General features: G+C 40.3%; 1 protein-coding gene and 1 non-coding gene across 2 annotated transcripts in view; one reads left to right on the top strand and one right to left on the bottom strand.

Annotated features, from left to right (window-relative positions):
• The first annotated feature begins 878 nt into the window (after positions 1 to 878).
• The window catches only part of SUSD3 (sushi domain containing 3), a 55,957-nt gene continuing 29,545 nt past the window's right edge, over positions 879 to 27,290 (top strand). The window contains exon 1 of the mRNA XM_032208830.1: positions 879 to 1,217. Coding sequence (XP_032064721.1) covers positions 1,130 to 1,217 — 88 coding nt within the window. The 5' untranslated portion in view covers positions 879 to 1,129. The remainder of the gene's footprint in view (positions 1,218 to 27,290) is intronic.
• Positions 15,765 to 15,893, bottom strand: LOC116505125. The gene has a single exon (XR_004254907.1). It is a non-coding gene; the product is annotated as a small nucleolar RNA SNORA5 (small nucleolar RNA).

Raw genomic sequence — 27,290 nt, 5'->3', positions numbered from 1 at the left:
GAAAGTAACACTGAAGTAGTGGTAGAACTCGGAAAACTGCGCAGGTTCAATTCCACTGTCGTGGAAATAACTTTGAGCTAATCTATTTTGCAGTCTGATCTACGTCGCAAAGCTCTGTTTAGGGAAAATATGAAAGGAGGGCGCGTTGTGTGTGAGTTCCCAAAGATCAGGCAAGATATGAATTATTAAAAGGCAAAACATAAATATGTGCCATTTTAGACAAAAAAAAAAGCCCTGCCGTCTGCGTCCGGGGAGTATGCCGCGGTGTGATGATTCCGCCGCTCCCCAGTGGAGCGTGCCTTTTGTCTTACACGCTCTTACACAACCAGAAGTTGAAGGAATCACTCATGCATATTCATGTAGCCTAAATGGTCCCCTTGCTCCCGTTTTATGGAGGAAGAGGAGATAAGTTCGGACTGAGGAGCGCGGGTCCCTGCCGGGACTACTTCTACCCACAGGAGGCCTCGGATTCTGCCCTAAGTCGGCGGAAGGCACTCGTCCAATCTTGCGTTTTGACCAGATAGGGGATCGCGTAACCCGCTCCGGTAGAGGCGCTTCGGAGCCCCTGGACGAATCTGCCTCTTGTGCGATCTTCACGGGGGAAGGCGCGACGCACCTTTGGATTGGATATTCAAGGGGCGCATCCGACGGGAGAGCTCCGACGGCTCCGGCACGTCGAGTCCCCGGTGGTCGTTGAATCGAAAAGGCGCGACGATCTTCGCTTCCTTCGCCCGGACTCAGCGCTGAAGAGGAAGCGAGGTGTGCTGCCTTGTGTGGCGGGTGGGGAGGGAGGGGGGAATGAGCGGGGGAGGGCGGGATCTCCAGGTGCTCAGCACCGTCCTTTGCTTGCCGCTCGTTAGACGCCGCCGAGGCGGAGGCGGAGGGGAAGGCGAGCGAAGCGCCGGCAGTTGTAAAAAGGAGAAGCGGGAAACGAAGCCGGCGCTCCGCCCGCGGACAGAAGCCTGCTTGGAGCTCCCCGATCCCCTCAGCCGCAGCGGACAGGCCAGCAGGGAAGACCCATCCTTCCTTCCCTCCCCACCCCCGGGAAGAGTGTGGGATTTTGCTCGGTGAAGAGGGCCAGGTCGCCCCCCTCCCCCTGCGGCTCGGAAGCCCCGAGGGCCCCGGAGCCATGCAAGCAGCCACCGCCTCCATCCTCGACGTGTCGAGAACGGTGGTGATCCGCGAGGAGGGAACCCAACGGCGAAACGAATCCGCGGGTGAGAAGGCGGGCGAGGGGCGGCGGGCGTGCGGGGAGTCAGCGATTGATCGAAGAGAGTCACGGTGCCGTTAGAAGGCAAAGGGCCCCTCCGGGGTTTGATATGCGGGACAGGGGCAGTTGACGCCCGGACGGGACGGGGGAGTCCGTTTTCTCCCCACGTTGCATCTGCGAGCATCCGTTGCTGCTCTTCTCTTTTCTCCCGTGGGGTGGCCAGTGGGTTTGGTTCTGCCTTCCTTGGTTTAGGCATGATCTGACGTTGGATATTGAAAGGTGGGATGGTGAGCAGGCTAACAACTGGCCGAAACATGTTTGTCCTTGGGATTGGGGTTTCGCCTGAATTAAAACCCCAGGGTGAGTTTACTTGAATCTTGCCACCACCACCCACTTCTCAGGAGCCCTGAAAACAGGTGCAGGGTGCCCCCCTTCAATTCCTACCTTCTCACCTGGAATGATCAGAGGTCTTTCAGAACTGAAAGACCTACTGCTAATTAGAGTACCCCTTAATCAGTGTCCTAATCCTGCCTGTCCTTAATAAATAGCAGAATGTTGTAGACTTTGGTTGCCCCTTGATACTCCATATGACCTATCATGTTTTGTTTTTTTAAGTAGTATATTTGGTAAGCAAACCCCTCTCTAATTGTTATTGGATTTGCTTCCGAGAGGCTCCAAGCTGAATGTCATCTGAAGATGTATGAAGTCACATTAGTAGCGAAGCTAAGGTCTTCTGGTATCACGCAATACTTAATGGGACACGGCCAAGAGAAAAGCTTGATTTTTCCAGGAGTGTAAAGAGATGGAGTAGAAATAACTAAGGAGAAGTTTTCTGAAATCCATCTTGAGCCCAAGGCTCAGGTTTGTTCAGGAATCCTACTTAGGTTTATTCCCACAGGAAGAGAGTTCCCTCACTGAAATGTATGAACTGAGCTTTTCAGCAGAGAGAAATATGGAAAGAATCTGAAATCCAACATGCAATTCAGTTAATGAGCCACTCATGTAATCTGTGAGAACAATGACAGGCCAGTGTTGAAGCAAAATTGGTACACTGAGATGGAGATCTGCTTGTGCTGTGGTTCATCTGCCTGGAATTGAAACCAGCTTCTGAATTATTGGAAGCTTCTACCAGAGCAAAAATACATATTATGTGAAAGAATGGATCGGTTCACCTAATTTTATTTTATTTCTTGTTGCCCTGTTTTTTTGTGATAGACCCTTTCCTGAGTGCAGAGATGAAAATTTTGGGAGAGTTGGTAATGGATTTTCAAATTCTTTATCTAATAAACTCAGCTCAGCTTAGGTTTGGAGACATTTCATATCCTGAGTTTATGTATCTCCGAATTGAACAGGTGCTGGCAAAAGCATGTTGCCTTGAGACGTAGTGAGAGCCTGTCTTGCATAGAAGAGTGTAAAATGGCTTGGGATAACACTGGATCTGGATTGGACCTGGATTGTACTTTGGAGCAGGCTGACCAAAATATGCCCAAACTGATTGGTACAACTTGTACTGTGGCTAGTTAGAAGCAAGTGAAAAATAAAACAAGTACTATACTTACCATTAGCAGGGAAAGCTTCATGTATTATCAGTATTGCCAAGGCTGGAGATCTAGTCTTCAGGTTTATCTTACTAACAATGAATTATGTGAACTAACAATGAATTATGGGAAAGCATTGATTAATTAAAACCGATAAGTAAAATAGAAAGATATACGTGAACAGATCTGGTGGGGACCATGGCATATTGCAAAACGTGAAATGTATGGAAATAGCAGAAAGCATGAATGAATGAAAGAAACGGGGAAAAATAGATTTCTTGTGTGCCTGTGAAATTAAGAGAAAGGGAAGGATTAACAACTGAATGAAAGTTGTTCTTTTGCACTACAGTTGATGAATATAAGCAGGAAAGTGTAAATATAAGTTTAATTATTAATTAAATAGCTAAAATTATTTCAGAAAGTGCATTTCCATCACCTAGGTTATGGGTGCATATAAAAGTATGAATTCATGGTTTGTAATATTTGCATGTGATGTTACGTTAAATTGTGATAATGAGTGAAGTACCGATGAATTATGGGGAGTCAATGTAATGCAAGAATGTGTGAAATGATATAATGGATGGAAGGGAATGAGATGAAAGAATGCAGCAAAAAAGAACTGGGCCATGGATAGGAATACAATCTTGTGTCCAATAAAAATATCATTATATGAGAATGTTGAAAAATAGTGAGGCTAAAAATAGTATAATTGGAGAAATGTTAAAATAGGGATATGGCTGGTACATAATGTGGATGTGCAATTGGGTTAAGGTAGGTGTGAAGGTTGCACTTCTCTTTGACATTTGAAGGAATGCTAGTATTGTTCCCCTGTGCGAAGGGGAAGATACAGTAAAAACAAAACTAGTTTGTTAAATGTGCCTAGGAAGTGGCTGATCAGAATTCTGATCAGATGGGTATGAGACATAACAGTGAACAATTTTGGGAAATGGAGTGTGACTTTGTGTTAAGGATGGGACCGGATCTTTTGCTCTTCAGATCATTAACTCATTTGGAAATGTGTGAATGTGAGAGAAGAAATTTCCCAGTGTTTCTTGTGTTGAAAAGCCAAATTATTTGCAGTAAATATTGTGTTGATTGTATGATGTGATTGAATGTTTTGATCTGATAATGAATGCACCAGACCAGAGTGGTTAGTTTAACAGATAAAATAGAACAAATGATTAAATGGCCAAAAAAAAACAAAAAACCCCAAAAGTCCAGCAAAGTTTCTTCATGCTTACTAAGGAATGAGGAAATGTTCAAATGCTGGTAGAAAAGTACTGAATAGTTTGTGGGTGTGGGTGTGTATATGAGCATGCTACAAGTTCCTAAAAAAAAAGTAAAAAATTGAACATAAAAAAATTTAACACTAAAGACAATGACTATATTTTAATCATATCCTATAGTGTTTCATATTTTTTCTCTTTCACTATTAATTTCATACTTTCAACTTCATTGACTTCCTATTTTTATTCCATTTCTGTGCTTTACATACTCTGACTTATGGAGAAGTAAGAAATAATGTGAATATATATATTTATTTCAGGAAACCTATATGCTCTAAGTATTCTTTGGTTTGACGGGAAAAAGTAAGGCCAAGCCTACAAAATGCAAATTTAGATTTTACATTTTAAACTACATTTTTCCCTCCCCAGTTTTCATAGGGTTCACAAATAAGATGTGGAACTGCTGTTAACCCATGGTGGGTGGGGAGAGTTTGGCTTTCTTTTTTCCCCAGATAAAATATGTTCTTCCTCTGATTTGGACTCTTGGTTTTTGAAAAAACAAAAAGAATCTTCTTCAAAGTGAAACACATTCATTTGGGCTCCAAATTGATTTTGCTGGAATAAAAAGCAGGTGTTTGTTACCTAGTATGTTTACACAAAGATGCAGAAAAATAGAAGCCTCCTTTGATTTGCTAATGTTATCGCAGAGATTAAAAAACAAAAGGAAACATGCATCCTTTTAAGTAGATTAAATTGTACCTTAACTTCCTTCTTGCTGCTGTACCAACATTTGGCTTCCTTTAGAATTTGTGCCATAAAGAGGGAAGTGATGTCAGTTGGGGTCAAGCAATAAGCTGGCTTCATGCAGGGAGAGGCAGTGTTGGTGAGGACTCTAACTGTGTTCATTAATGGAATGTGCCTGCAGACATGCCGTGCTATGGAGGCTAAGACTGTAGTATATTCTGAAAGACAGTAAAAAAAAGTTTCTTAATACTTGGGACTGAGACTGTGGTACTGCTTTCTTGAGAAATCATTTACTGAATTCCCAACACTCTCCTTTACTTCATGTTTCCTCTGCTAAGATTGTGTATCTAAAGCGCCATCTTTGCAAAGGAAGACCTGCAATTCAGTGTGAAGATGATGGAATAAGTAGTTATCCCTGCCTTAGGTTTAGAGCAGTCTAGATTTGAGGTTGCAATGCCAACTTGAGGTTGCAATGCCAGACTTCAGAGTATAATTAGAATTGCAGAAAAAGCAATTGCTACCAACCTGACTTCCATTGAGGACCTGTACACTGCATGAGTTGAAAAGAGGGCCGTGATAATATTTACAGACGCCCTCGCATTCTGGACATAAGTTGTTTCAACTTCTACCCTCAAAACGATGCTATAGAGCATCATTTAATAATTTAATCAATTAAATGATCAATTATTATTAGAGCCTTCTATACAATGAGCGAATTATTTTTGCTCATTTTATTCTCACATTGCTGAATCAGGATCACCAGAAATTCATGACAGATATTAAGAGTATTAACGGTTAGATTAAATATAGATTATTTTCTCCCACCGTTATTTGTGTAAATAATTCAAGATGGCAAACAAGCCTAATGCTTCTTCCTTTTATTTTCCTGCCACAACAACCCTGTGATCCTGGACATAAATTGTTTCAACTCCTACCCTCAAAACAACTCTTTAGAGCATTGCACACCAAGACAACTAGACACAAGAACAGTTTTTTCCCCGAACACTGCTAAACAAATAACCACCACTGTCAAACTATTCACTAAGGCTTCATTACTATTACTATTAATCTACTCATTGTTCGCTATCACCATCTCCTCCTACTTATGACTGTATGACTGTAACTTTGTTGTTTGTATCCTTACGATTTATATTGATTGTTTCCTAGTATCATTTGATTGCTTACTTGTACCCTATTAAAGTAGAATAAAATATGGATTAAAGAATATAAGAATGAAGACATAGCATAATAGCGACAGTTAGACGTTTGCTTAAAGGAAGTGTCACCATTCACTAACCACAAGATGTTCTAGCCAACGTCCCTATGTCAAAACCTATGTCAAAAGTCCAAACCACAAGGTTCAATTAAAGTTCGTTAATGACACATAATCCATACCTGTAACAAAAGGAGAAGTAAGACCCCATCTCCTTATAAGGCTTTCTCCTCAAGGTAACCACTAAGAAATGAGTTAAGTGTTTCCGTGTTACGCTGCCTTTGAGAATGTATAAGAATGTGTGCTTCGATAATGAAGGTTGTTCAGAACTGGCAATGCTAGCCATGGGCTAGCTTTCTGAACCTGGCTGCCAAATAAACTTTTCCTGTATCCTGAGAAGTCTAAAGCCTGTCATTTTCTGCAACACTATGACTATCATTAAGTGTTGTACCTTATGATTCATAACAAATGTATCTTATCTTTTTAGGTACACTGAGAGCATATGCACCAAAGACAAATCCTTGTGTGTCCAATCACACTTGGCCAATAAAGAATTCTAGTCTGTTCTAAAAAGTTTATATCATAACTTTAGCTTGGTATTGCAACTGCAATTCTAGATAGTTCTAAATCAGTGAACATAGGTTCAATTGATTGATTAAAACGAAGGTAAAAATCAAGAGACATTTAAGTATTGTATTAAAATTAATTAATTAAAATATATTAAAACATTACACTAATATAGAAATAACAAAGTTACAGCTAATACTCTAAATGGCTGTATGTACTGTAAATAGTCGGTTGTAGATTTTCCATTCTTAGGAGATCCTTTTCCGTTCTTGCATCCAAAATGAAATTAATCCTCATTTTCAGCATGTCACACAGAAGCTACAATAGACTATTTACAATAAATATAGCTTTATGGAGTACTAGCTGTGGATTTGCTGTTTTGAGGCCACTGGGTCCTCAAAAGTGAGTTTTCTACCAATTTTCACAATCAAATTCATAATGAGAAAAATAGTCTGTCAGATAACCAGGTTGTAACCCACTTAAAATGTTGCCTTGTGTCTGATAAAAATCTGATGGACAGTGCTTTATGTTTCATAAGCAAAATAATATGACTGTGGCATTTATCTGTTAACTCAGTGGGAAGAAGAGTAAAATAGAGGGTCTGGAAAAGATAGTGAGGGCAAGAAATATAGACATATACTAGACCTAACCCTAACCCTAACCATGCCCCATTGGGTTATCCTCTCAGAGATATTTTCTTACCTAAACATAGAAACAGAATGACTACGGGAGGACAAAAAAGTAGTGGGAGCAGGAGTGACTTCTGACATCCAACTGGCTTCCCCTTTGACATAGTTTGTGAGAAGCTGGTAGGATATGTCAGATATAACAATCATGTAGGCGTGGCTGACTGTGATCATTCTGCAATGGCCACAAGTTTGCAAATACAACTGGTCCGAAGATCCTTGAAATTTTAATACCACAGGAATAATGGGTCATGGGTTTTGGGGTTTTTTTAAATATACATTCTTTTAGCAATGCATGTGAGGTTCCTTGTTTAAAAATTATTGTCCTATGATGCACTGTTCCACTGAAGGCAATTAAGACAGGTAAGACATGTGTTGATAAAACGGTAAAGAATTCCATTCCAGTGACTTAATAGATCTTGTTTGTGGAATAGATTAAAAAGCATTTTAAATGTTCTCCAAAAAACCCACAACTTCTTCATAACGACTGGGCATGTTCACTGGTCCTAGAATGCTAGTAGATGGGGACAAGAAGAAACTGAATCATGGTAGAATGGAGGATAAATGGTTAGCAAAAAATAGCTTTTTACAATGCGACATTTTATGAACATATCCCAACAGTTTTGGTTTTGTTGTGTTTGTTTTTACGTATGGCTTTTGTAGCTGGTGACTGAAAAAGTTTAATTCTGTCAATACAATTGTATTTGGAATGGTTATTTTAGGCCATGGGAATTGGGGAGGTTGGAGGACTTTTTAAAGGTACAAATGGTGATAGTTTGATTTCTAGAATGTTGTTGCTCCCATTCTTATATTTATCAGTCATGCCCAATGTAATGGAATGCACGGATAACCTTAAGGAAAGGGGTTAGGAGAGGTTGCTTAGGAAGCTGTCAGACAAGAGAGGCAGAAGCCCTCAGTAGATTAACAGTTAAAGAAAGAAACTGAAGAAGGATCCACCCGAATGGATATAGCACTTAAAAGTGGTGGGCAGGAAGTTTGCACTTCCACATTTGCAAGGTTCTGTTAGCATAGCTTTACAAGAAAGCTATGCTCATCTGGTCTTGTTTCCTGATTTGTTCTGGTGGACTAACCCCTGATTAGCCTTGCCTCTCTTGCTTATACCATCATTTTGGCAATTTTACCTATAGCCCTGCTGCAAATGATCAAGAAAGTGAACTGTAGGTTCAAGCTCCACAAAAGTTGCTGTAAATGATTTAGGCAGAAAATGAGAATTGTAAAATAGTCTGCTTTATGCCTTGATATGTAGGGGGCAAAGAAAATGGCCTGAAGGAAAGGAGGAATACCCACATCTAAGACACCAATCACAACAGAACATGAATCCTGGCCAAGAATTTGACACAGAATAACAGAGTTAAAAGAGACCTTGGAGGGCTTCTAGTCCAACCCTGTGCTCAGATGTCTTAGCAAACCCCTCCTTAGTTCACAGAAGGATAGAAGGGTGAATACATTCTGACTTGCAAGATTTTGTTACTAAACCCTTGATATAAAATTAGTAGTAACCTGCATGGCCTTGGTTTTCTAGTCTGGACTACCTTGAAGGGCTGATAGGATCTATTCTGTTCTGTCTTTGAACAACTATTACCTTTAATCAAGTAATACAATGGTGGGATTCAATTTTTTTTACTGCTGGTTCTGTGGGCGTGGTTTAGTGAGCGTGGCATGGCTTGGTGGGCGTGGCTTGGTGGGTGTGGCAGGGGAAGGATACTGCAAAATCCCCATTCCCTCCCGATCAGCTGGGACTCAGGAGGCAGAGAATAGATGGGGGCAGGGCCGGACAGAGTTGGTATTTATCAGTTCTCCTAACTACTCAAAATGTCTGCTACTGGTTCTCTAGAACTGGACAGAACCTGCTGAATATCACCTCTGAAGTAATACCATTTGTCTTATATCTGTCAAGGTAATTAGAGAGTTGAAACTTTCTTTAAAGATGGCTACATTATATGTCAGTGTATTATAAAGCTTCCATTGGCTCAGTTCTTACCTAAATTTGATTTGCTTCAAAACGAATGTACATTAGTGTGTATGAGGCTTTTGGTCATTTTCATATAACTTGGTTTTTAGTTATACAACATGAAGAACATCTTGAGATGCCAATAAACAAATGCACTGCCCCATATCAAACTTCCCGAAGAAGCAAACATCATTTGCAAATGTTATTCTCTTACAATATCCATTCAAACATTTAGCATTTCTTGTTTGAAATCAATCAAAAATAGAGATCGTTGCAATCTTTGCTGTCTTCCAGAAATATAAAATGAAGAAAGATGAGATCTCCATCCCCAGTTGGAATACAAAATGTACCAGAATTCTCCTAAATTAAGAAGCAATAATTTAGCAACTATTAACTATCATTAAGACATATCTAAATAATAACCTGTTAATACTCCTTTGTCAACTGTTTTAAGGCACTCGTCAAATATTGTTCCAGATCAGGGGACAGCAAACTTGGCAACTTTAAGGTGTGGATCAACTCCCAGAATTCATCCTGGCAGCGGAATTCTGGGAATTGAAGTCCACAAGTCTTAAAGTTGCCAAGTTTGGAGACTCCTCACCTAGGGCCTGGATGGGCTAACTTTGGGGGACTAAAGACTACATAGGATTTTGATGGTCATTTGCCTCTTGTCCCCATTAGAAATTGGAAATATATGGCCAGGAAATCATTAGCCTCTTTGTGGCGCCTATAATTTTCTAAGATTATGCGTGTAAAAAAAATCCTACAGGTAAAATAAAATAAAGCATATTGAACATCCCTAAAATTATAAATACCACCCAAGCAAAGCAAAATATACTGGTGATATTATACTGAATCCATTACGGCTATTGTTGGGCAAAACCCGCTTTTTTTGCAGAACCACTGGCTTTTTCATGCTTAGTTTAAGAGAGAAAAATTTGCCCAGAGCAATTCAGAAGTGGCTCTCATATAAATCTGTCACTAGAGCAATGAATAAGGGATACTGCAAACAGATCAAGAGTGCCAGAACAAAAAAAAAAGTTCCCTGTGCTTGCCTGAGAAAGGAATTAAGGCAATGGGCACTTGTGGCTTTATTGACAGAAATTTTAGAGGAAGCCCTATACAAATAATTTATGTTGAGAATCTGAAAAACCCTTTAGAGATGGGATCAGCCTGGGCTCTTAGCCTTCTCTTCCCAAAGGCAACCACACTATCGCACGCTGCAAGAAGACTGAATAAACACAGTACCATTTGGTGACAGTTTAATGGCTTCCAAGAAGAAAATATGCTCTGTTTATTGGTCATAAAGCAATAGAAGTGGAATTTTGGTATGCCTTTCCTCAAGAGTTGATGAATAGATAGATTTTCCAGGAGTTTTGTGATTGTTTGAAAGGGTGGCAATTGCTAAAAAAGCATATTTGTGCATGACAGGTACACATAAAGGTACCTTTGAAGTGACTGCCTCTCGTCTTGTCAAGAAAGCAACCCGTCCATGTAATCTTCAGGAGTCAAGTTCAATTCTGGGGAACCTGCTTAATTTAAGGCAGGGGTGCCCAAACTTGGCAACTTTAAGACTTGTGAACTTCAACTCCCAGAATTCTCCAGCCAGCTATGCTGGGAGTTGAAGTCCACAAGTCTTAAAATTGCCAAGTTTGGGCACCCCTGATTTAAGGTCATACAGTAATAGTAATACATTTTCCCCACTTGGCTTTCTTGTTTTTATTGTTCTGGTTTTATTATTGATGTGAGCCACCCAAAATCGTGTTTTACAAGATGGGTAAATTATAAGGTGTAAGCCTTATCAATAAACCAATAATGACCCAAATAGGCAAGCCTCCATGTGTATGTAATATTGGACTACATCTCCCAGATTTTCTGACCAATATTGCAGGGATGCCTAATATGCACAGATGCATGTATTCTTTTATTTCAATATGTCCACATTTTTTTTCATATTTAATGGGGTGAATCATAGAAAATCCAAACTTCATTTTGCTGAATGCGAAGAAGGCTCTATGGACCCTTATGACAAGAACGCCACTCATGGGAGCTAATAGAAAATCCCTATAGATAAATCTTCTCAGCTTGAGATGGGTAAGGACATTTCAATTTCTTGTTTTAATAAGAAAGTGCCCTTTTGCGGTGCCTGGAGACTGTGGGGCCCTGGATGAGAGAAAAACTGAACCCTGGTAAGACAGAGTGGCTGTGGGAACCTCAGGATCTGCAGGCTTCTCGACTTTAGTTCTGGATGTGGGTGGCACTACCCCAGACAGACCCAGCACACAGCTTAGGAGTTCTAGATTTGTGACTCCTGCTTGAAGAGCAGGTGGCAGTTTTAGCTAGGAGAGCCTTTGTACAATATCATGTGGTGTACCAGTTGTGTCCTTTCCTGGATTGTGAGACCCTGTGCTCCATCACTCATACCTGGGACATCTCCCGCTTGAATTATTGCAATGCAATGCTGCTATTGGTCTAGAATGCAGCAGCACAATTGGTTTTGGAGACACCCCCCCCAATAGGATGGCACATGTAACACCACTGTTCTACAAGCTGAATTGGCTGCCAATCTGCTTTCAGGTACAATTCAAGGTCTTGGTTATTATCTTTAAAGCCCTTTACTGCAGGGGTGCAGGATGTCCACATAATCATATTTCCCCAATAGGGTTGGCCTGCCCCACTCGCATGTGCTGGCAGAAGGGGCCTTTTGCAGATCCCATCTGCCAAGGAATTGTGGCTGGTAGAATCCAGGAGAAGAACCTTTTCCACCACAGCTCCCACCCTTTGGAATATTTTGCCGCAGGAGATAAGATCCCCCCTTTTTAGCCTGCAGCAAAGCCCTTAAAACCTGTTTGTGATGGCTGGCAAGGGGTCCTGAAGGAGAAGCTGCTGACTGGAGATGGTTGATATGCTAATGATGGAGACGCCCCACCTCTCCCCTCCAAACTCCTGTTTTTTTTACTTTGTCTTAATTTTTCCAATTTTGATTCACTTTTACATTTGTAATTGTTGTTATAGGTCATTTATCCTGATGTAAGCTGCTCAGAAGGGACGTGGTGGCTCAGTGGATAAGACACTAAGCTTGTTGATCAGAAAGGTCAGCAGTTCAGCGGTTTGAATCTCTAGTGCCATGTAACTGAGTGAGCTCCTGTTACGTGTCCCAGTTCTGCCAACCTAGCAGTTCGAAAGCACTTAAAAAATGCAAGTAGAAAAATAGGGACCACCTTTGGTGGGAAGGTAACTGTTCTGTGTGCCTTTGGCATTTAGTCATGCCTGCCACATGACCACAGAGACGTCTTTGGACAGCGCTGGCTCTCCAGCTTTGAAACGGACATGAGCACCACCCCCTAGAGTCAGGAACGTCTAGCACATATGTGCGAGGGGAACCTTTACCTTTAAGCTCCCCATTGTTGCCTGAACCAAGGGATGGGAAGCAATACATTTGATTGATAAATAAAATAAAAATAAATTATCAAATGTCTTCATAACTGGGGATGGAAAGAACATCAGACCTGGGTGACTTCTGGCCAATTCCTCTGTCATGGCCTGACCTGCAATGCAGAATGCTGTTGAGAGGATCAGATAAGGGGAGATAAGCAGCCTAGAGTGTTCAGAAAACAAGCAGGATACAAAGTAAATGAGTGCAAAATACATTTTGCAGCCACTATGGTCCTCTTACCTATTAAACCCGGTGTGGTTGTTCCTGTCAGCAAATTCACAATGCTCAAGCATAAAGCAGCCACATCCTTTGGAAGGCTTGACCTGGTTGATTCAAAGCTGCTCTTGACTGATATATAAACACTGCTATTTTGCTTTGATGATGGTTACAGTGGAAATATTATCTGAGCATGCAAAAATGTTCAGAGAAGAGCCTCGAAGCAACTCTGTGCACCTTCTAAAAGTGCAGCTGCTTTAATGATTTGAGATGCTTTCTTTGTACGTCAATTTAATGCTTTGCCCATCTTATGTGTATCTCAATCTCTTTCTTTAGGTACGGAAATCAACTCGCTTGCAGCTTTCCAATAGGTTCACCTTTGCTTTAATAATGTATCTCTTAAGGCTTTTGATTGTTTAGATCAAGGGTCAGCAACCTTCAACACTCAAAGAGCCACAAAGCAGAGGTGATATTCTGCCAGTTTGCACCGATTTGGGTGAACTGGTAGAGGCAGTGGTGTAAGGCTCTGCCCACCCACGCCGGCATCATCACAGATCACCTGCGCATATGCAGAAAGTTTTGCGCATGCCCAGATGTGCTGCCTGCAAGTGAAATGAGCATGTGGGCGCACACACTACAGCTTCCAAACCAGTAGCAAAGATAAGAGTACTTCATGCCTGCCAGAAAGGTCCTAACCAGAAGCCCTCCGTTCAAATTTGGAGCTGACCAGAAATCCGGTTTCCCCACCATAGTGTCCTCCTAGCATGGCTTCCTTTTTCCTCTACCTGTCCTAACCGAAAGCCCTATCAATTATGGAGCTAACTGGAAAACACACCCCTTGCCATAGAGTCTCCTCCTGCCATGCCCTGCTTCCCAGCCCCCCACAACCGGAGGTTCCTCTCAAAATTGTGGTGCTGACCTGTGATGGAGCTGCAGCAGAGGGATGAAAGAGCCACATGCGGCTCTAGAACTGCAGGTTGCTGGTTTAGATAATGCCAGAATGTAGAACATAGTGGAAATATTGATTATGCCAGAAAACTGGAAAAAGAGAGTGAATAAAGGAGTGAGACCAGGATGAATATTGTATCTGTATCTTTTTAATTTGTACAGTGAATATAAGTGTTGGAAGGATTGGAAGAGTTGGTAGCCAGAATCAAACATTAAGCACTTGAAAAATGCAGGTGATGCCATTTTATTAGCTGCAGCTAAAGAAGATGTTGAATATCTCATTACAGAAGGAGGCACAGAAAATGCAAAATCAAGGTTAACATTAAATATTGGGAAGACAAATTTCTAGTGTTGCACTGCAATGAAGTTTTCCTTGTTGTTAAGGAAAAAAGGGTAATATTTATAGCTGATGTTGAAGAAGTGATAGTTTTGTTTAGAAAATTTATGGATTCAGGGTTCAAAGAGGGATGGAAAAGAAGAATGAAATTCATACTTCTATTTTTTCTTTCTTTTTCCACTTTCTTTTTTTCTTATTTTTCTTTTAACTTTTTTTCTCTTGCATTGAAAATTTTAGATTAATTCTAAGAAAGAAGGCAATGACAGTCATATATAAGATCTGGATCTGTTTGAAAATCCATTCCAAAAAATAAATGACGTAAACAAACTTATGTCCCCCAACACAACACTGGCTGTTACTTATTAGCTAATAGGTTCTCTAAAGATGAAATTTCTTCTTCTACAGAAGAGAAACACCTAGAGAACTTCTGAAACTTTAATATTCCATACACATAAGTCCCGATCTAATGAAAGATTCACTGTGAAAAGCTTTTTCCTATTGAGATTTGATTCAAGATGTTACAGGATAACATTAGAATTTTTATGAGAAAGTTAGATGCCTTGCAAGTGGGAAAAAATTATTTATTTATTTTAGGGTGATACTTTTCATAGATCTCTTTTATGGTTGTCAGACATGGTGAACGTTATCCAAAGATAATATGCCAGCTTGAGTGTGGGCCCACGAGAAATAACTTTTTACAGGTGGTGTTCCTTCCAGCAAAAAATATGGCTTTTAGTGAATGACTCTATGTGCTATTTGGCTGTCTGTAGCTGTGCCATGATTGGCTGCACATATTTAACAAAAGAGAGGTTATTTGTGCATCTGGTGGAGAATAATGATTAGGACTGAACCATAGGTTCTCCTGGTTTGCTTTTTCCTTCATGAGTATTGGGTTCTTGGCCCACCTATTTTTCTTCATGATTGCTTAGAGCAACTAATTCCATTCCAAGCTGCCCAGAGTTACTATTAGTGAGTGGGCGGCCATATAAATCTCCTAAATAAATAAATAAATTCTCCTCTTGTTTCAGTTACCTTTACTTTGTGTCTCCAATTCCACTCAATCAGGAACCACTTCCTGGCTAGCATATGAGACTAAAGTATGATATGAGATTACAAACCCGGTCAGGTTTGCTAATGTGCAAAGACTGTAAAAATATATGAATCTTATTCAGAGCAAGGGAAGTATTTTTTATAGCAATTACCAATGGAATCCTATCCAGCAAGGCGTCACAATACCAATACAGCAATCCAGTAATTATGTTCCAAAGAGGGAGGACTCTCTTTAGGTATATATCGGGACCTTCAGAGAGTTAGAAACAGACTATTTTATATCTTTACTTTACGCATCTTTGGATCCAGCTGGTACAGGGATGGGTTCCTGTACTGGTTGCTATTGGTTTGCTGGGTGCGTGCGCCCGCAGCATATTGCTCGCTCATGCATAGTTTACTGTAAAGTGTTCTTTGCATGTGCAGAAACATGCCGGCAATGGCAGAAGAGACCGTGGAACTGGTTCAGAGGCATGGCTAGCCTGGGTCGCTGCTGGTTCTACGACCCAGGCCAAATCACCACTACCGGTTCAGCCGAACCAGGCCAAACCAGGAGCAACACACCTCTGAGCTGGTAGCAGATTTCCAGAACCTCTGGCAGCCTTTCATAACACCTCCAGATGATCCTTTCAACGTGCAATGTTGTTCCTGAACCAAAATCTGTGAAGCAGGACCCAAGGCACCAAGCTACCTTCTCTTCCTTTTGGACTAGTGCTTATCATTAAATGATTAATATTAAATCTCCAGACAGAAAGTTGCAGCAAGGGGCTAAGAAGTGCGAGTGTGCCTTTCAGGAAGTGTTGACTTCTTGGAACTGCACGGACTACCATAGTCCTAGCATTGATAATGTTACCTAGTTTGGGTAATGAAACATCTGCAAAAGTTTGAGTTTGAGTTTTATTTCATTTATATGCCACCCTTTTCCCTAAGGGGACTCAGGGCAGCTCACAACTCAAAAAGGGAAGGGCGGATACAAACAGTTTAACAAGAACACAAAACTATACATAGTTAAAAAGCACAACAATCATACCATTCGAGATAGGGGCAGCGGATCTTTAGCCCCAGGCCTGTCGGAACAGCCAGGTTTTAAGGGCTATGCGGAAGGCCTGGAGGGTGGTGAGGGTACGAATCTCCACGGGGAGTTCGTTCCAGAGGGTCGGAGCAGCCACAGAGAAGGCTCTCCTCCGGGTAGTCGCCAGTCGACATTGGCCGGCGGATGGAATTCGGAGGAGGCCTAGTCTGTGGGATCTAATTGGTCTAGTGGAGGTAATTGGCAGTAGGCGGTCTCTCAAGTACCCAGGTCCAAAACAACCAAGCTCAGAAAGCACCAAAGATCCCTCTTTTCAACCCTGAGCTCCCAATATTCTCCTTTATTGGTGCATTGACTAGTCCCTGCAGTTTTCTTGGCTAGATTTCCAAAGTAATTTGCCTTGCCTTCTTCCTAGGCTGAAAGAGCATGACTGGCCCAAGTCACCCAGTTGACTTCATGTCTTTCACTTTCTAGCCTCATGTCTTAACCACTACACCAATTTGACACTCTCAATGAGTACTTTGGGCTAAGGTTTTTCAATCTCAAGACTATAGCAGCAGTGACAGTCTCACTCTCCTTCTGAATTTGAGTTCTTTTTGAAGACTGCCTTAAGATTTGCTTAAAATAAGAGGCAGTTTGTAGATGAGTTAAATAAAACTGAATAAAAAGATTGGCTGCTGCATGGAGCAAGGACTACTGTAAAGGAAGACAAAAGGCCGTGCCAAAAAGGAAAACATGCTGCTGAGATGGTACAGAATTTGCATGTCCTTTTGGTTACTGATTTCTCAAAGGGCCCATTCCTTTTGCTCACTAATTTCTCATTCTGTTACTTATTCGATGCTGGGACAATCATAAAAGCCAAAAACAAAGAGAAACCTTGCAAAAGAAATCCCTCCTTCCTTTTGTCCCCATTCAAGGCAAGACCTTTGGCACTGAGAAAGAGTTCTGTGGCGCAGTATTTGCCTACCTTACATATTTAGTAGTTATTGAGCAAAATCCAGGAGAATTGGACTAATTCTCTAGCATTCCTAGGCCTGATTTAATAGTGCTATTTGGTGAACAAAAAACCTTTCCCAGGCAATGCTGCTTTTGGCCAGCATTGCCTGTTCACACAGTCAGCCATTTGCTAGTTCTTTAATGTTAATAGACTGTTCATCATTTTTCCACCTTTGAAAGAAACTTTGGCCATTGTTCCTGTTTGTTTTTCAAAGGAGGACAAGAATATTAGGTGAAATTCTTAGGACGGGGATGAGAATTTCTTGCATGAATGTGGTTAGCTTATCTTTTTTTAAAAATATATTTTTTATTATTTTTACATTTAAAACAATGCAGTACCGCGAAGTCGAAGTGACCATACATTCACATTATATACAGCTAGTCTCAACCATTAACAATTAGCCTACTTAATACATTGTCTATCCTTCTCTCCAATCACAATATATACAGTTTGTTCCAGTCTTGTCACCTTGTCTTATACCAATCATAAAATCTGTTCCAGACTTCAAAATATTCTGATTCCCCTTTATTTTTAAGTTCAAGAGTGAGCCCATCTGCTTCCGCACAGGCCAACACTTTTCTGATTATATTTAGCTCTGATGGTGTATTTTCTTTTTTCCAATATTGTGCATAAGTTATGCGCGCCACAGTTAGTACATGTATAATTAGATAAAGTGTATCTTTCTTAAACCCCTCCGGTATTATACCTAGGAGAAAAAATTCTGGTTTAAACAAGATTTGGTTTCTCACCTTTTGTTCTAACCATGATTGAATCATTTTCCAATATTTTTTTTGCCTCATTGCACTTCCACCACATATGATAAAAAGTGCCTGGTGTTTTTTTTACACTTCCAACAATTTTGGGGCCAGATTTTTAAACATTTTGGAGAGCCGTGTTGGGGGGAAATGCCATCTGTAGAACATCTTATAAAGATTTTCTTTATACGCCGTAGCCATTGTTAGTTTTTGATTAAGTATCCAAAGTTTTTCCCACTCAGCCAATTCCACATTATAACCGAAATTTTTCACCCAAGCAACCATAGTTTCTTTGACATGTTCCTCCTCTAGCTTATATTCCAACAAAAATCTATACAACACTTTGATCAGCCTGTTTTCTGTCTGTATCAAAAGTTTATCTAATATTGTGTAATCTTTGGCAATACCTTCCTTCTTCCTATCCTGTACAAACCTTGATTATATCTGTAAGTAAGACCACCATTCTACTTGTATCAGTGGTGGGTTTCAAAAAATTTTGGAACTTCTATAGGTGTGGCCGGCTTTCCGGTCCACTGGTGGAACCTCTTCTAACCTTTTCGGTAGATTTGATGAACCGGTTTTACTGAATAGGTGCGAACTGGTAGGAACCCACCTCTGACTTGTGATACCAATTCTAATCTAGTTTTGCTCTCCCCCTGTCTGTTCAATAACTCTTTATATGTAACTATATTTTCCATATTAATTAAATTTGGATGTATGTATGCTTCCATCGTAGATAGCCAAATGGGTATTTTGGTATAGTGGTCGTGTTTAATTTTGTTCCATATTAATAACAGGGACTGTCTGATGTAATGTCTGTTGAAATATTTGTGTGCAGATCCTTTTTCATACCAAAGGAAGGCATGTCATCCTACTTGGAGGTCATGACCTTCCAATTTGAGTAATCTTTTATTTCTTAACATTATCCATTCTTTTAACCATGTTAGAGTGGCCTCAGTATAATAAAGCTCCCAATCTGGTATGCCAAATCCTCCTTTTTCCTTAGTACCTTGCATAGTCTTGAGTTTCATTCTTGGTTTTCTTCCCTGCCAAATAAATTTCGATTCAAAGCCTTAAAAAAACCTTTTTTCTAATTTAATGGGAATATTCTGAAATAGGAAAAGAAATTTTGGTAATACATTCATTTTTATGACTGTAATCCTACCTATCAGGGATAATTGTAGGTTTTTCCACCTTTCTAAGTCTTTCTTAGTTTTATTGATCAAATTAGTATAGTTACCTTCTTTGATGGTTACACACCTCACAGAGGTGTATACCTAGATATTTGACTTTTTTGACAGTTTGGATACCCAATTTCTTCGTTAACTCCTCTCTGGATTTTGATGCCATATTTTTAACCAGCATTTTAATCTTTGTCATATTTATCTTTAAACCCACTACTTTCCCATACTCTGTCAATTCCTCAATAAGTTTCATACCAGACTTTAGATCATCTGCAAAAGTCTATAACTTAAATTGTTCCTTTTTAATTTCTAGCCCCTTTATCTGTTCTTCTTTATGTACATTTCTGGCTAAAACTTCTAAGGTTAATATAAACAGCAGCAGGGATAGGGGACAACCTTGTCTTGTACCTTTCTGGATTGCTGTACTTTGCGTTAATTCACCATTAATTATTACTTTGGCTTTTTGATTTGTATATGTTGCTCTAATCGTGTTTATAAATTTATCCCCAAATTCCATGGGTTCCAATTGTTGATGCAAAAATTCCCAGTTCACTAAATGCCTTTTGGGCATAAATGTGGTTAGCTTATCTTTCATGACACACTTTCCCTGCCTGAGTGGGATGCCAGATCCCGACAACATGAAGACAAACTTCTCATGTTTTATTTATATAACATTCAATTTCCATCAAACAGTGACCTGGGTACAGTTATTTTTAAACAATCATAATCCACATATTTGTTGTAGGATTCATCACAATCATATTGATAATATAATATTATAATAACAATAATATTTAACATCTTCTTTAACAACTCTCCACATATTTCATCTGTTTATGTCTCTCCTTTCTGACTTCTGTTTCTGTTTTCTAGCCAGACAAACTTCTTAAGGTGTTTTTTTTCCTGGGGCAGGAAGTGGAAAAGATTGCAGAGCAGGGGGATGATGTTATCAGCAGACTTTTAAAAAGCCACTCCTCTCTTTGTTTGTTTTTAATTTTCAGAATCAGGCTACTGCAATTCTTGTGATAAATTTCTGGAAGTTGGTGGTGCAATTGGTTTTTGGTTTCTAGTGGGAAAATAAATAAAGTATGCTTAAAATGGCAAGAAATTGAAATCTTGAAAATTGGGAGGTAGGGTTGGAAATCATGCCCCATTATGTTGTATCATGGTAACATTATTCTGTTCCATAGTGGTTCTTGTTCTTGGTCTTAATGAACTTAATGAAGTAGGAAAAATAAAATGTTACCTGTCGTGGAAAAAGACTTCCTTGCTATGCAATAGAGTGATTGCTATAGATAAGGAGTACAAAGAAATAGCCAGCACTTGAAGTTTTAAAACAGTGCAAAAGCTTTACCGAAATTCTACATTAACCTTAACTCATCTTGAGGAAAAAGGTCCCAAAGGTAACCTTCTTCAGCTCATGCAAAAAGCACCTTTGATACAACCATGACCTGATTGAGAATCTCCATAGACATTGAGGATAAAGGAGAAAAATAAACACCTAAACTGCAGATGAACATTTCTGGAGAATCAGAGAAAGGTTATAGAGCAGTCTTGCTGACTACATTAGACTGGCATCTCTCTCCCTCTCCCTCTTCCTCTCTCCTCTGAGGAAGCTGCTTGAACTCTACTTGATAGTTAGTAGCTGCACTGAAACCTTCAATTCCTAGGAAGATAACATTGTCAGCCTGCTTAGTACACGGAGCTGATTTTTTAAAATTTACCACCTTATATTATTGCCGAAAAGTTCTGGAAACTTTTGTTTCCATTCATTTTTCTTTATCAATTACATTAAAACTAGAGACTGTTCAGAAGATTTTCAATATAATCAATATGCTTGCCATCAGGTTGCAACAGAGGCAACAGTTCATGGCACCGAGTGGCCCTCCTGTTATTTTCCCCCTACTTAGCATGGAACTGTGGCCTGCCTAGGTGAGGATACAGAAGGTTTCCAGAGTTTCTGAACTGAAGCCACATATTTCTTAGGGGTTCTTTATTATCCATGTTACTAGCTAAGCAGCAACATGTGGAGGTGAATCTTAAAATCTAGAAAGCAAAGCAGGCAGCTGCTTGATTTCCAGATGTTGGAAATAAATGACAAGAATAACAATCACCATGATTCTTTGCCAATGAATGTTGCAGAAACCTCTAGATAATTGAAGAAAAAGTTGGAATGTTTTATAGCCCAAGACAGCAGAATGTGTTTAGCAGAAAGACTGTGCCTCATCAGTCAAATTTTAAGATCTGGAGTATCTGTTCCAGCAATAGTAACTATTCTTTGTAACCATCTGCAGATATCTATATGTGGTAGATAAGTAAATAAACTAAAATTTGCATAAACAGTCTGCAGAGAATGGGAGAAAATTAGTTTCTGCCTGCAGCTCCTGCTGATTTTATATCACTCCATTCTGATCCATGCCATTTTTTGTGCATTGACACAGACATTCTGTGAGCTCAGCTTGTATGAATGGATGACAAGTTATAACTAATTTAGAAGTAATGAGATCAATTACCATCATTTCAGCCCCTATTTTTTACTCTTATCCAAGGTATTTCCTCAAAGATGCATACAGTTTTTATAGCAACTGAAACTTAGTGAATTAATGTGGAGAAAATATCTCAGTTCCCAAATTAGGTCTACATTTTTAAAGCAAGAAAGCGATATCTTTGTTTGTTACAAATTTACTTTCAGCCCTATTATCGTTTAGACTTCCTGTTTGAAGTACAGACATTTCAGACTTCAATAAATACTTCATTTTCTTTTGATTTACTTTTTCATAGAATGTGAGACAGGATATGGCATTATAAAATTATCCTTGGTGGCAATGGGACAAAAATCAGAGAGAACAACATGCTGATCTATGTTAATTACAAAATAAAATAAAGAGAACAGTTTACACCTTTTCCATTAGTAATTCACATTTGCAAATGCTGTGCTTATTCTGGCAATTTCCATTACTGCCTACTTTTAAATAGAAAATAACAGTCAAAGTGGAACGATACAACACCTTTAGTTTCTTTTAATTAGATTGCCTCTTTATTTATCTGAGGCGTTAGGAATCACTGTTTGCAGGGCTGGTGCTGAATAAGGCTTTCGTTGCTATCTTTGAAGAAGCTGTATTTTTTTTTAACCTGGCAAATTCTCAAAATATTGAGAGGACTCAATAACTTACAGATCTATGAGGGAGAGCAATAATTTATTTAATCAAATCTGACATTGAAATAAATGAGAAAATGTAGCCACTGGAACAAATCTCCTATGTTAGAAAGTAACATAAAGGTACAATAAAAAGTGTTTGCAAAAATTTTCTGTACTTTGATTCTAAGGCAGAGTGCAAACCTCTCCTGGAGTCAGACCATGGAGCTCAGGAACTTTCTTAAGCACTTAAGACGTTGCAAGTGTGCAAAGCCAGATGCTTCCCCCTCCTTCCCTCCCTTCATGATGGGCTTAAGTTACAGGGGGAATATCTTTGCCCTGATTTTTAGGACGATCTTCTTAGTGGTTAAGTGCCTTGTGGAAATGATACAGATTGTTCATGGTCTTGCCAAATGTAGGCCACAGAGAGCAGAACCTGTGACAAAACGTGAATGCTGGAAATGCTTTCAAATTGAATCATTTGAGGAAACATTTGAGCCTAGCGTGAGAACCGTACAGCCCTGCTCTGCTGTCTATTTCAAATACTGTATATACTCAAGTATAAGCCTAGTTTTTCAGCCCACTTTTTGGGCTGAAAAAAGCCGCCTCGGCTTATACTCGAGTCAGTGAAAAATTTGCCCGAAATGGAGGAGAAAAAGGGGTGGGGCCATGCCGCTGGGTGACACTCGTGAATGGCCCGGTGCCCCTGTGAGTTTCCCCTCCTTCTGTGTCAGTTTGCCGCGCAGCGCGCACCGCACCATCCCCCCTCCTCACGTTCTAATGTAATGCAGGGCTGTCTTACGATTCCCCTTCCTCCCCCTCCTGCCGCTCTGCAACAATGTCCCACCTCCTCCTTGTTATGGCAAGCAGCCACATAGCGATGTCCCACCTCCTCTGGTACAGTGATCCAATGATAGGAATCACTGTGCCGTGTGTCATAGGAGGCGGGACATCGCTCCCGCGCCTGCACGGGACATCATCATCACAGCGGGACATCAGCATCATGAGGTGAGTGAAGTATTTCATTGAATACACCGCTAGTTTACTGTTTTTCTTTGAAATAAATATTCAAAAACATTATTGGTATCTATTTTTATTTTTGAAATTTACCGGTAGCTGCTGCATTTCCCACCCTAGGCTTATACTCGAGTCAATAACTTTTCCAGTTTTTTGTGGTAAAATTAGGTGCCTCGGCTTATATTCGGGTCGGCCTATACTCGAGTATATACGGTAGGCCAATTTCTTTAAAATAGCCTCAAAAAGATTGTGATTAGGAGTCACATTATCTTTCATTAGTTGACTTCTTCTAGAAACCACAACTCTCTTCAGACTCCCAGGCTGTAAGTTGTAAATAAGTGCCAGAGCATGCTTTCAGTTCCTTTTATTTTACAGAATGACAGAATCATAAACTTGGAAGAGAATTTGTAGGTCACTGAATCAACATGCCTGCTAAGTTCAGAAAACCAAATTAAAGTCAACATATCAGCTCTTCCTAAATGCATCCATTGAAAGGAGATCACCACCTCATTGGATAATAAATCCCATTGTTGAATTGCTTTTACAGTTGGAAATGTATTATTCTATATCCTGCACTGTTCAGTGAGCGAGTACAGATTTTGACTTGGTTTTGTGTGATACACTTTTAGGAATTTAAAGAGGGTTATCACTACTCCTCCCCCCACAATTTTTTTAGGTGAACATTCTCAGTTACTTCTTGTTTTAATGCCTAACTTGTTTTAATGCCTAACTTGTTTTAAGGCCTAACTATCTCCTCATCATCACATGCTTCTCTGAATCTCCCCTAGCTTGTCCAAATCTTTCATAAATTTGTTATCCTAGGCAAAACATAATATACAAATGGGGTAGTATGTTTAATACAATGCAGATCAATACAGATAGTTAATTAAAACAATATCTTTTTAAACAAAGCAGAGTCATGCACCAAAGTTTGGTACATGACAAGTGAAATGAAACACCCTGTTGCCTATCCCTTGTATGAATTCCTTGTGGTTATTTGGGAGTCAGGCTCTGTGGCAAGTAATGCTCTTTATTCAACTAACAAAGCTGTGAATGCTACTGAATGAAAAATAACTCTACAACAACATAGTAAGATTGACATGCAGGGCCGGTGCGACGTACAATAAATTCACATGGTGCAATAGGACTGGGTGCTTGTTAGTAGGATTCACTGGGCTAGGGATTTTTTTGTCTTTCACTATGAGTTGTATTGTGTTGGGGGAGGGTGCACGAAGGGAGGCTCAGCCAATCTCATTGTATACATGTTGTAATCTGACAATAAAGGTTTGAACTGAGTTGATTTGAATCAGGCTGGACATTTGATCAGATTATTGTAAAACTGAATTATCTTCTCTCAGCTTCTAGGCCTAATGTAAAGTTCTGTTTTAAGCAATGAAGTGCTTCAGACCTCAAAGCCATTGTCTCTGAAGCAGGACTTCTTTCCATGCATCCCTTGTTAGTTAATTACAAACGACTGCGCTTTTTCAAGGGTATTCCACTATGGATTAATCTCCCTGGGGAAACCCCTTAAGCCTATCTTGTTATTTTGGTGGTATCAGTTGAGGCTTCATATTCTCTTGGGCCTCTTACGTTTCCCTGTTCTGCTGTCCTGTTAGTTTTTTAAGTTGTTCCAATCCCCAAGGTATGCTTTTGCCTCCCCTGGGCACTTGTTTCTGGAGTTTGCTGCTTTCAAATTTAATTGCTGTTTCCATCCATTGTTTAATTATTTTGTTTTATTTACACTGTATATGTACCGTATCAGGGGTGGGCTGTTGGGGATTCGCAGAGGTTCGGGAGAACCTGTAGCTAGGATTTTATGCAGTTTGGAGAACCCCTAAATGACTGGCCCCACCCATCCAGCCCTGCCCCTCCCAGGAGTCCCCATAGGGGCCATTTTGGTTGCAGGTGGATGCACATGCGGAGACTCGGGGAAAGCAAAAAGCGGGCCTACCTGAGGTTCAGGAAGGCCAGAAATGGACCTGTTTCTAGTCACCAGAGGGCCTCTGGAGCCTGAGGAGGCTCAAGGAAAGCCTCCGGAGCCCAGGGAGGGCAAAAATGCCTCCCCCCCATGGTGCAGAAGGCCAATTAGACCACAGCCACCATAGCCACAGCCACCCAGCAACCAGGTACAGAATCCCTTGCTAAAATTTTTGAAGCCCACCCATGGACAGTATACTGTCTTTATACTTATACATGGTTGTATTTCTAGCGACAAGATGGTTCATACCCTGTAGTCGAAGTGCAAAGTGATAATAAGAAATATAGCTTCTTTCAATATGCATTGCTTTTTTTTTCCCCTTGAGGGAAATAGAGCCATAAGGAGAGGTAGACTTGCCTAGAACCTCAAATGGTAGCTTCTGGCGGTTCACCTGTCCCCGCTCCCTTTATCTTGCTCTAATCCTCAAGGAGCAAACAAGTTAGGAAAGTGAGAGATTTTTTCCATTGGTTAAATCACCAGGCTGGAAAATGGGAGAATGTGATTTCAGATCCCACCTTATCTGTGAAAGACAGTGCAGTGATTTTGGGTAACTCTCTGCCAGACCAACTCACAGGGTTGCTGTTGTGGAGAAAATAGGAGGGAGGGAGGTGTGCTGGATATGTTTATCGCCTTCAGTTTTTGTAAAATAATATATGTGGCATACAAATAAAACAAACAGATAAACCAGCATGGGGAGAAATATTAACATATTTTTTGTTTGGCCCCTACCAAACTAGTTCCCATGCTGACCCCTGTGTACCTTTCAATTTCAGTAATACCATAACAATTTAATGTGGCTTGAAACAGGGCATTTTTTTTCAGAGGCTGAAAGACAAGATGATGGGGATGACCATATGATCAAAGCCATGCCATTTCTATCACACCCACAGATGACACTGACTCTAAATCTCCAAAGTATGAGGTTTTTTGTGTTCAGCATTTAATAACAGAAAACAAAACACCTTTCCGATTCCCTTCCTAAGAAATGTTTCACGCTGCTTCTGTTATTTCTTCTGCCTCCTCACTCCTCAACACTCATCCCCATCTCCTCTATGGTAAAATCACAACCCATCCTCCATTAGTCTGAATGAAGCAGCCTCTCGGATGGCAGTTTTGAAAGGTGGGAGTGTGCCACATTAATTCCTCTCCCATTAGAAGGCAAAGCTATGTGTGCCAGCCTCTGAAATAGCTGTGGGAATGCCAGTCCATAAGCTTGCGTGTCACCTTAAGTGTCAGGAAATGCTTGGCCTGTCCTTAGTCTTGAAGTAGAAGTCAGAAGATGCTCAGTTTTTGTACACAGAATTAGGAGCAGTTGTGACATTTTGTCCTGCATCTCAAGCAGAAAATGTCTTCAGCCAGCCTTGTGTGGATTATGTATGCATCCGCATTTAAGAAATGATTGAGAAACAGAATTTTCTACATTCACCACCTTAAAAACAGATCATAGCGGTTGCATGTGCTTGTTTATTCAAGTCGTGCCTTGCCTTACCTTGCATTTACATATGTCATCCCAGTAGTGAAATTCAATTTTTTTTTAGTACCGGTTCTGTGGGTGTGGCTTGGTGGGTGTGGCTTGGTAAGCGTGGCAGGGGAAGGATATTCCCACCCCACTCTGAGGCCAGCCAGAGGTGGCATTTGCCGGTTCTCCGAACTACTCAAAATTTCCACTACTGGTTCTCCAGAACCTGTCAGAATCTGCTGAATTTCACCCCTGTGTCATCCTCATTCTATTCAGTTGCATTTAGAACTTTCTAATTTTGCTTCAGACTTTAGCTCTAGCTTTAGTTTTCAGTAGCTTCACTTTTAAAAAGTGAAACTTATTCCTTTTATGGTGTTGGTTTTGTTTCTTCGTCCTAAGTGGGAAAGTGGTTAGAATATTGTTTTATGGAAAGGGAAGAAATTCCTTCCCAGGAAGCCTGCCTGAGAGCCCTCTGTTCTAGGACTTGGAGGCAGAAGAAGGAAACCAAATCCAGTTGAAATACAGATTGCTTCACTGGGTCTCATGGGCTAGACAGGATCCGTGTTTCAGGCTTCAGAATGGAGTCTTTTCCTC

The sequence above is a fragment of the Thamnophis elegans genome, chromosome 2 (genome assembly GCF_009769535.1).
Source record: "Thamnophis elegans isolate rThaEle1 chromosome 2, rThaEle1.pri, whole genome shotgun sequence".
Taxonomy (NCBI): Eukaryota; Metazoa; Chordata; class Lepidosauria; order Squamata; family Colubridae; genus Thamnophis; species Thamnophis elegans.
The sequence above is the reverse complement of the archived record's forward strand: the minus strand, read 5'-3'. Positions and strand labels throughout refer to the sequence as shown.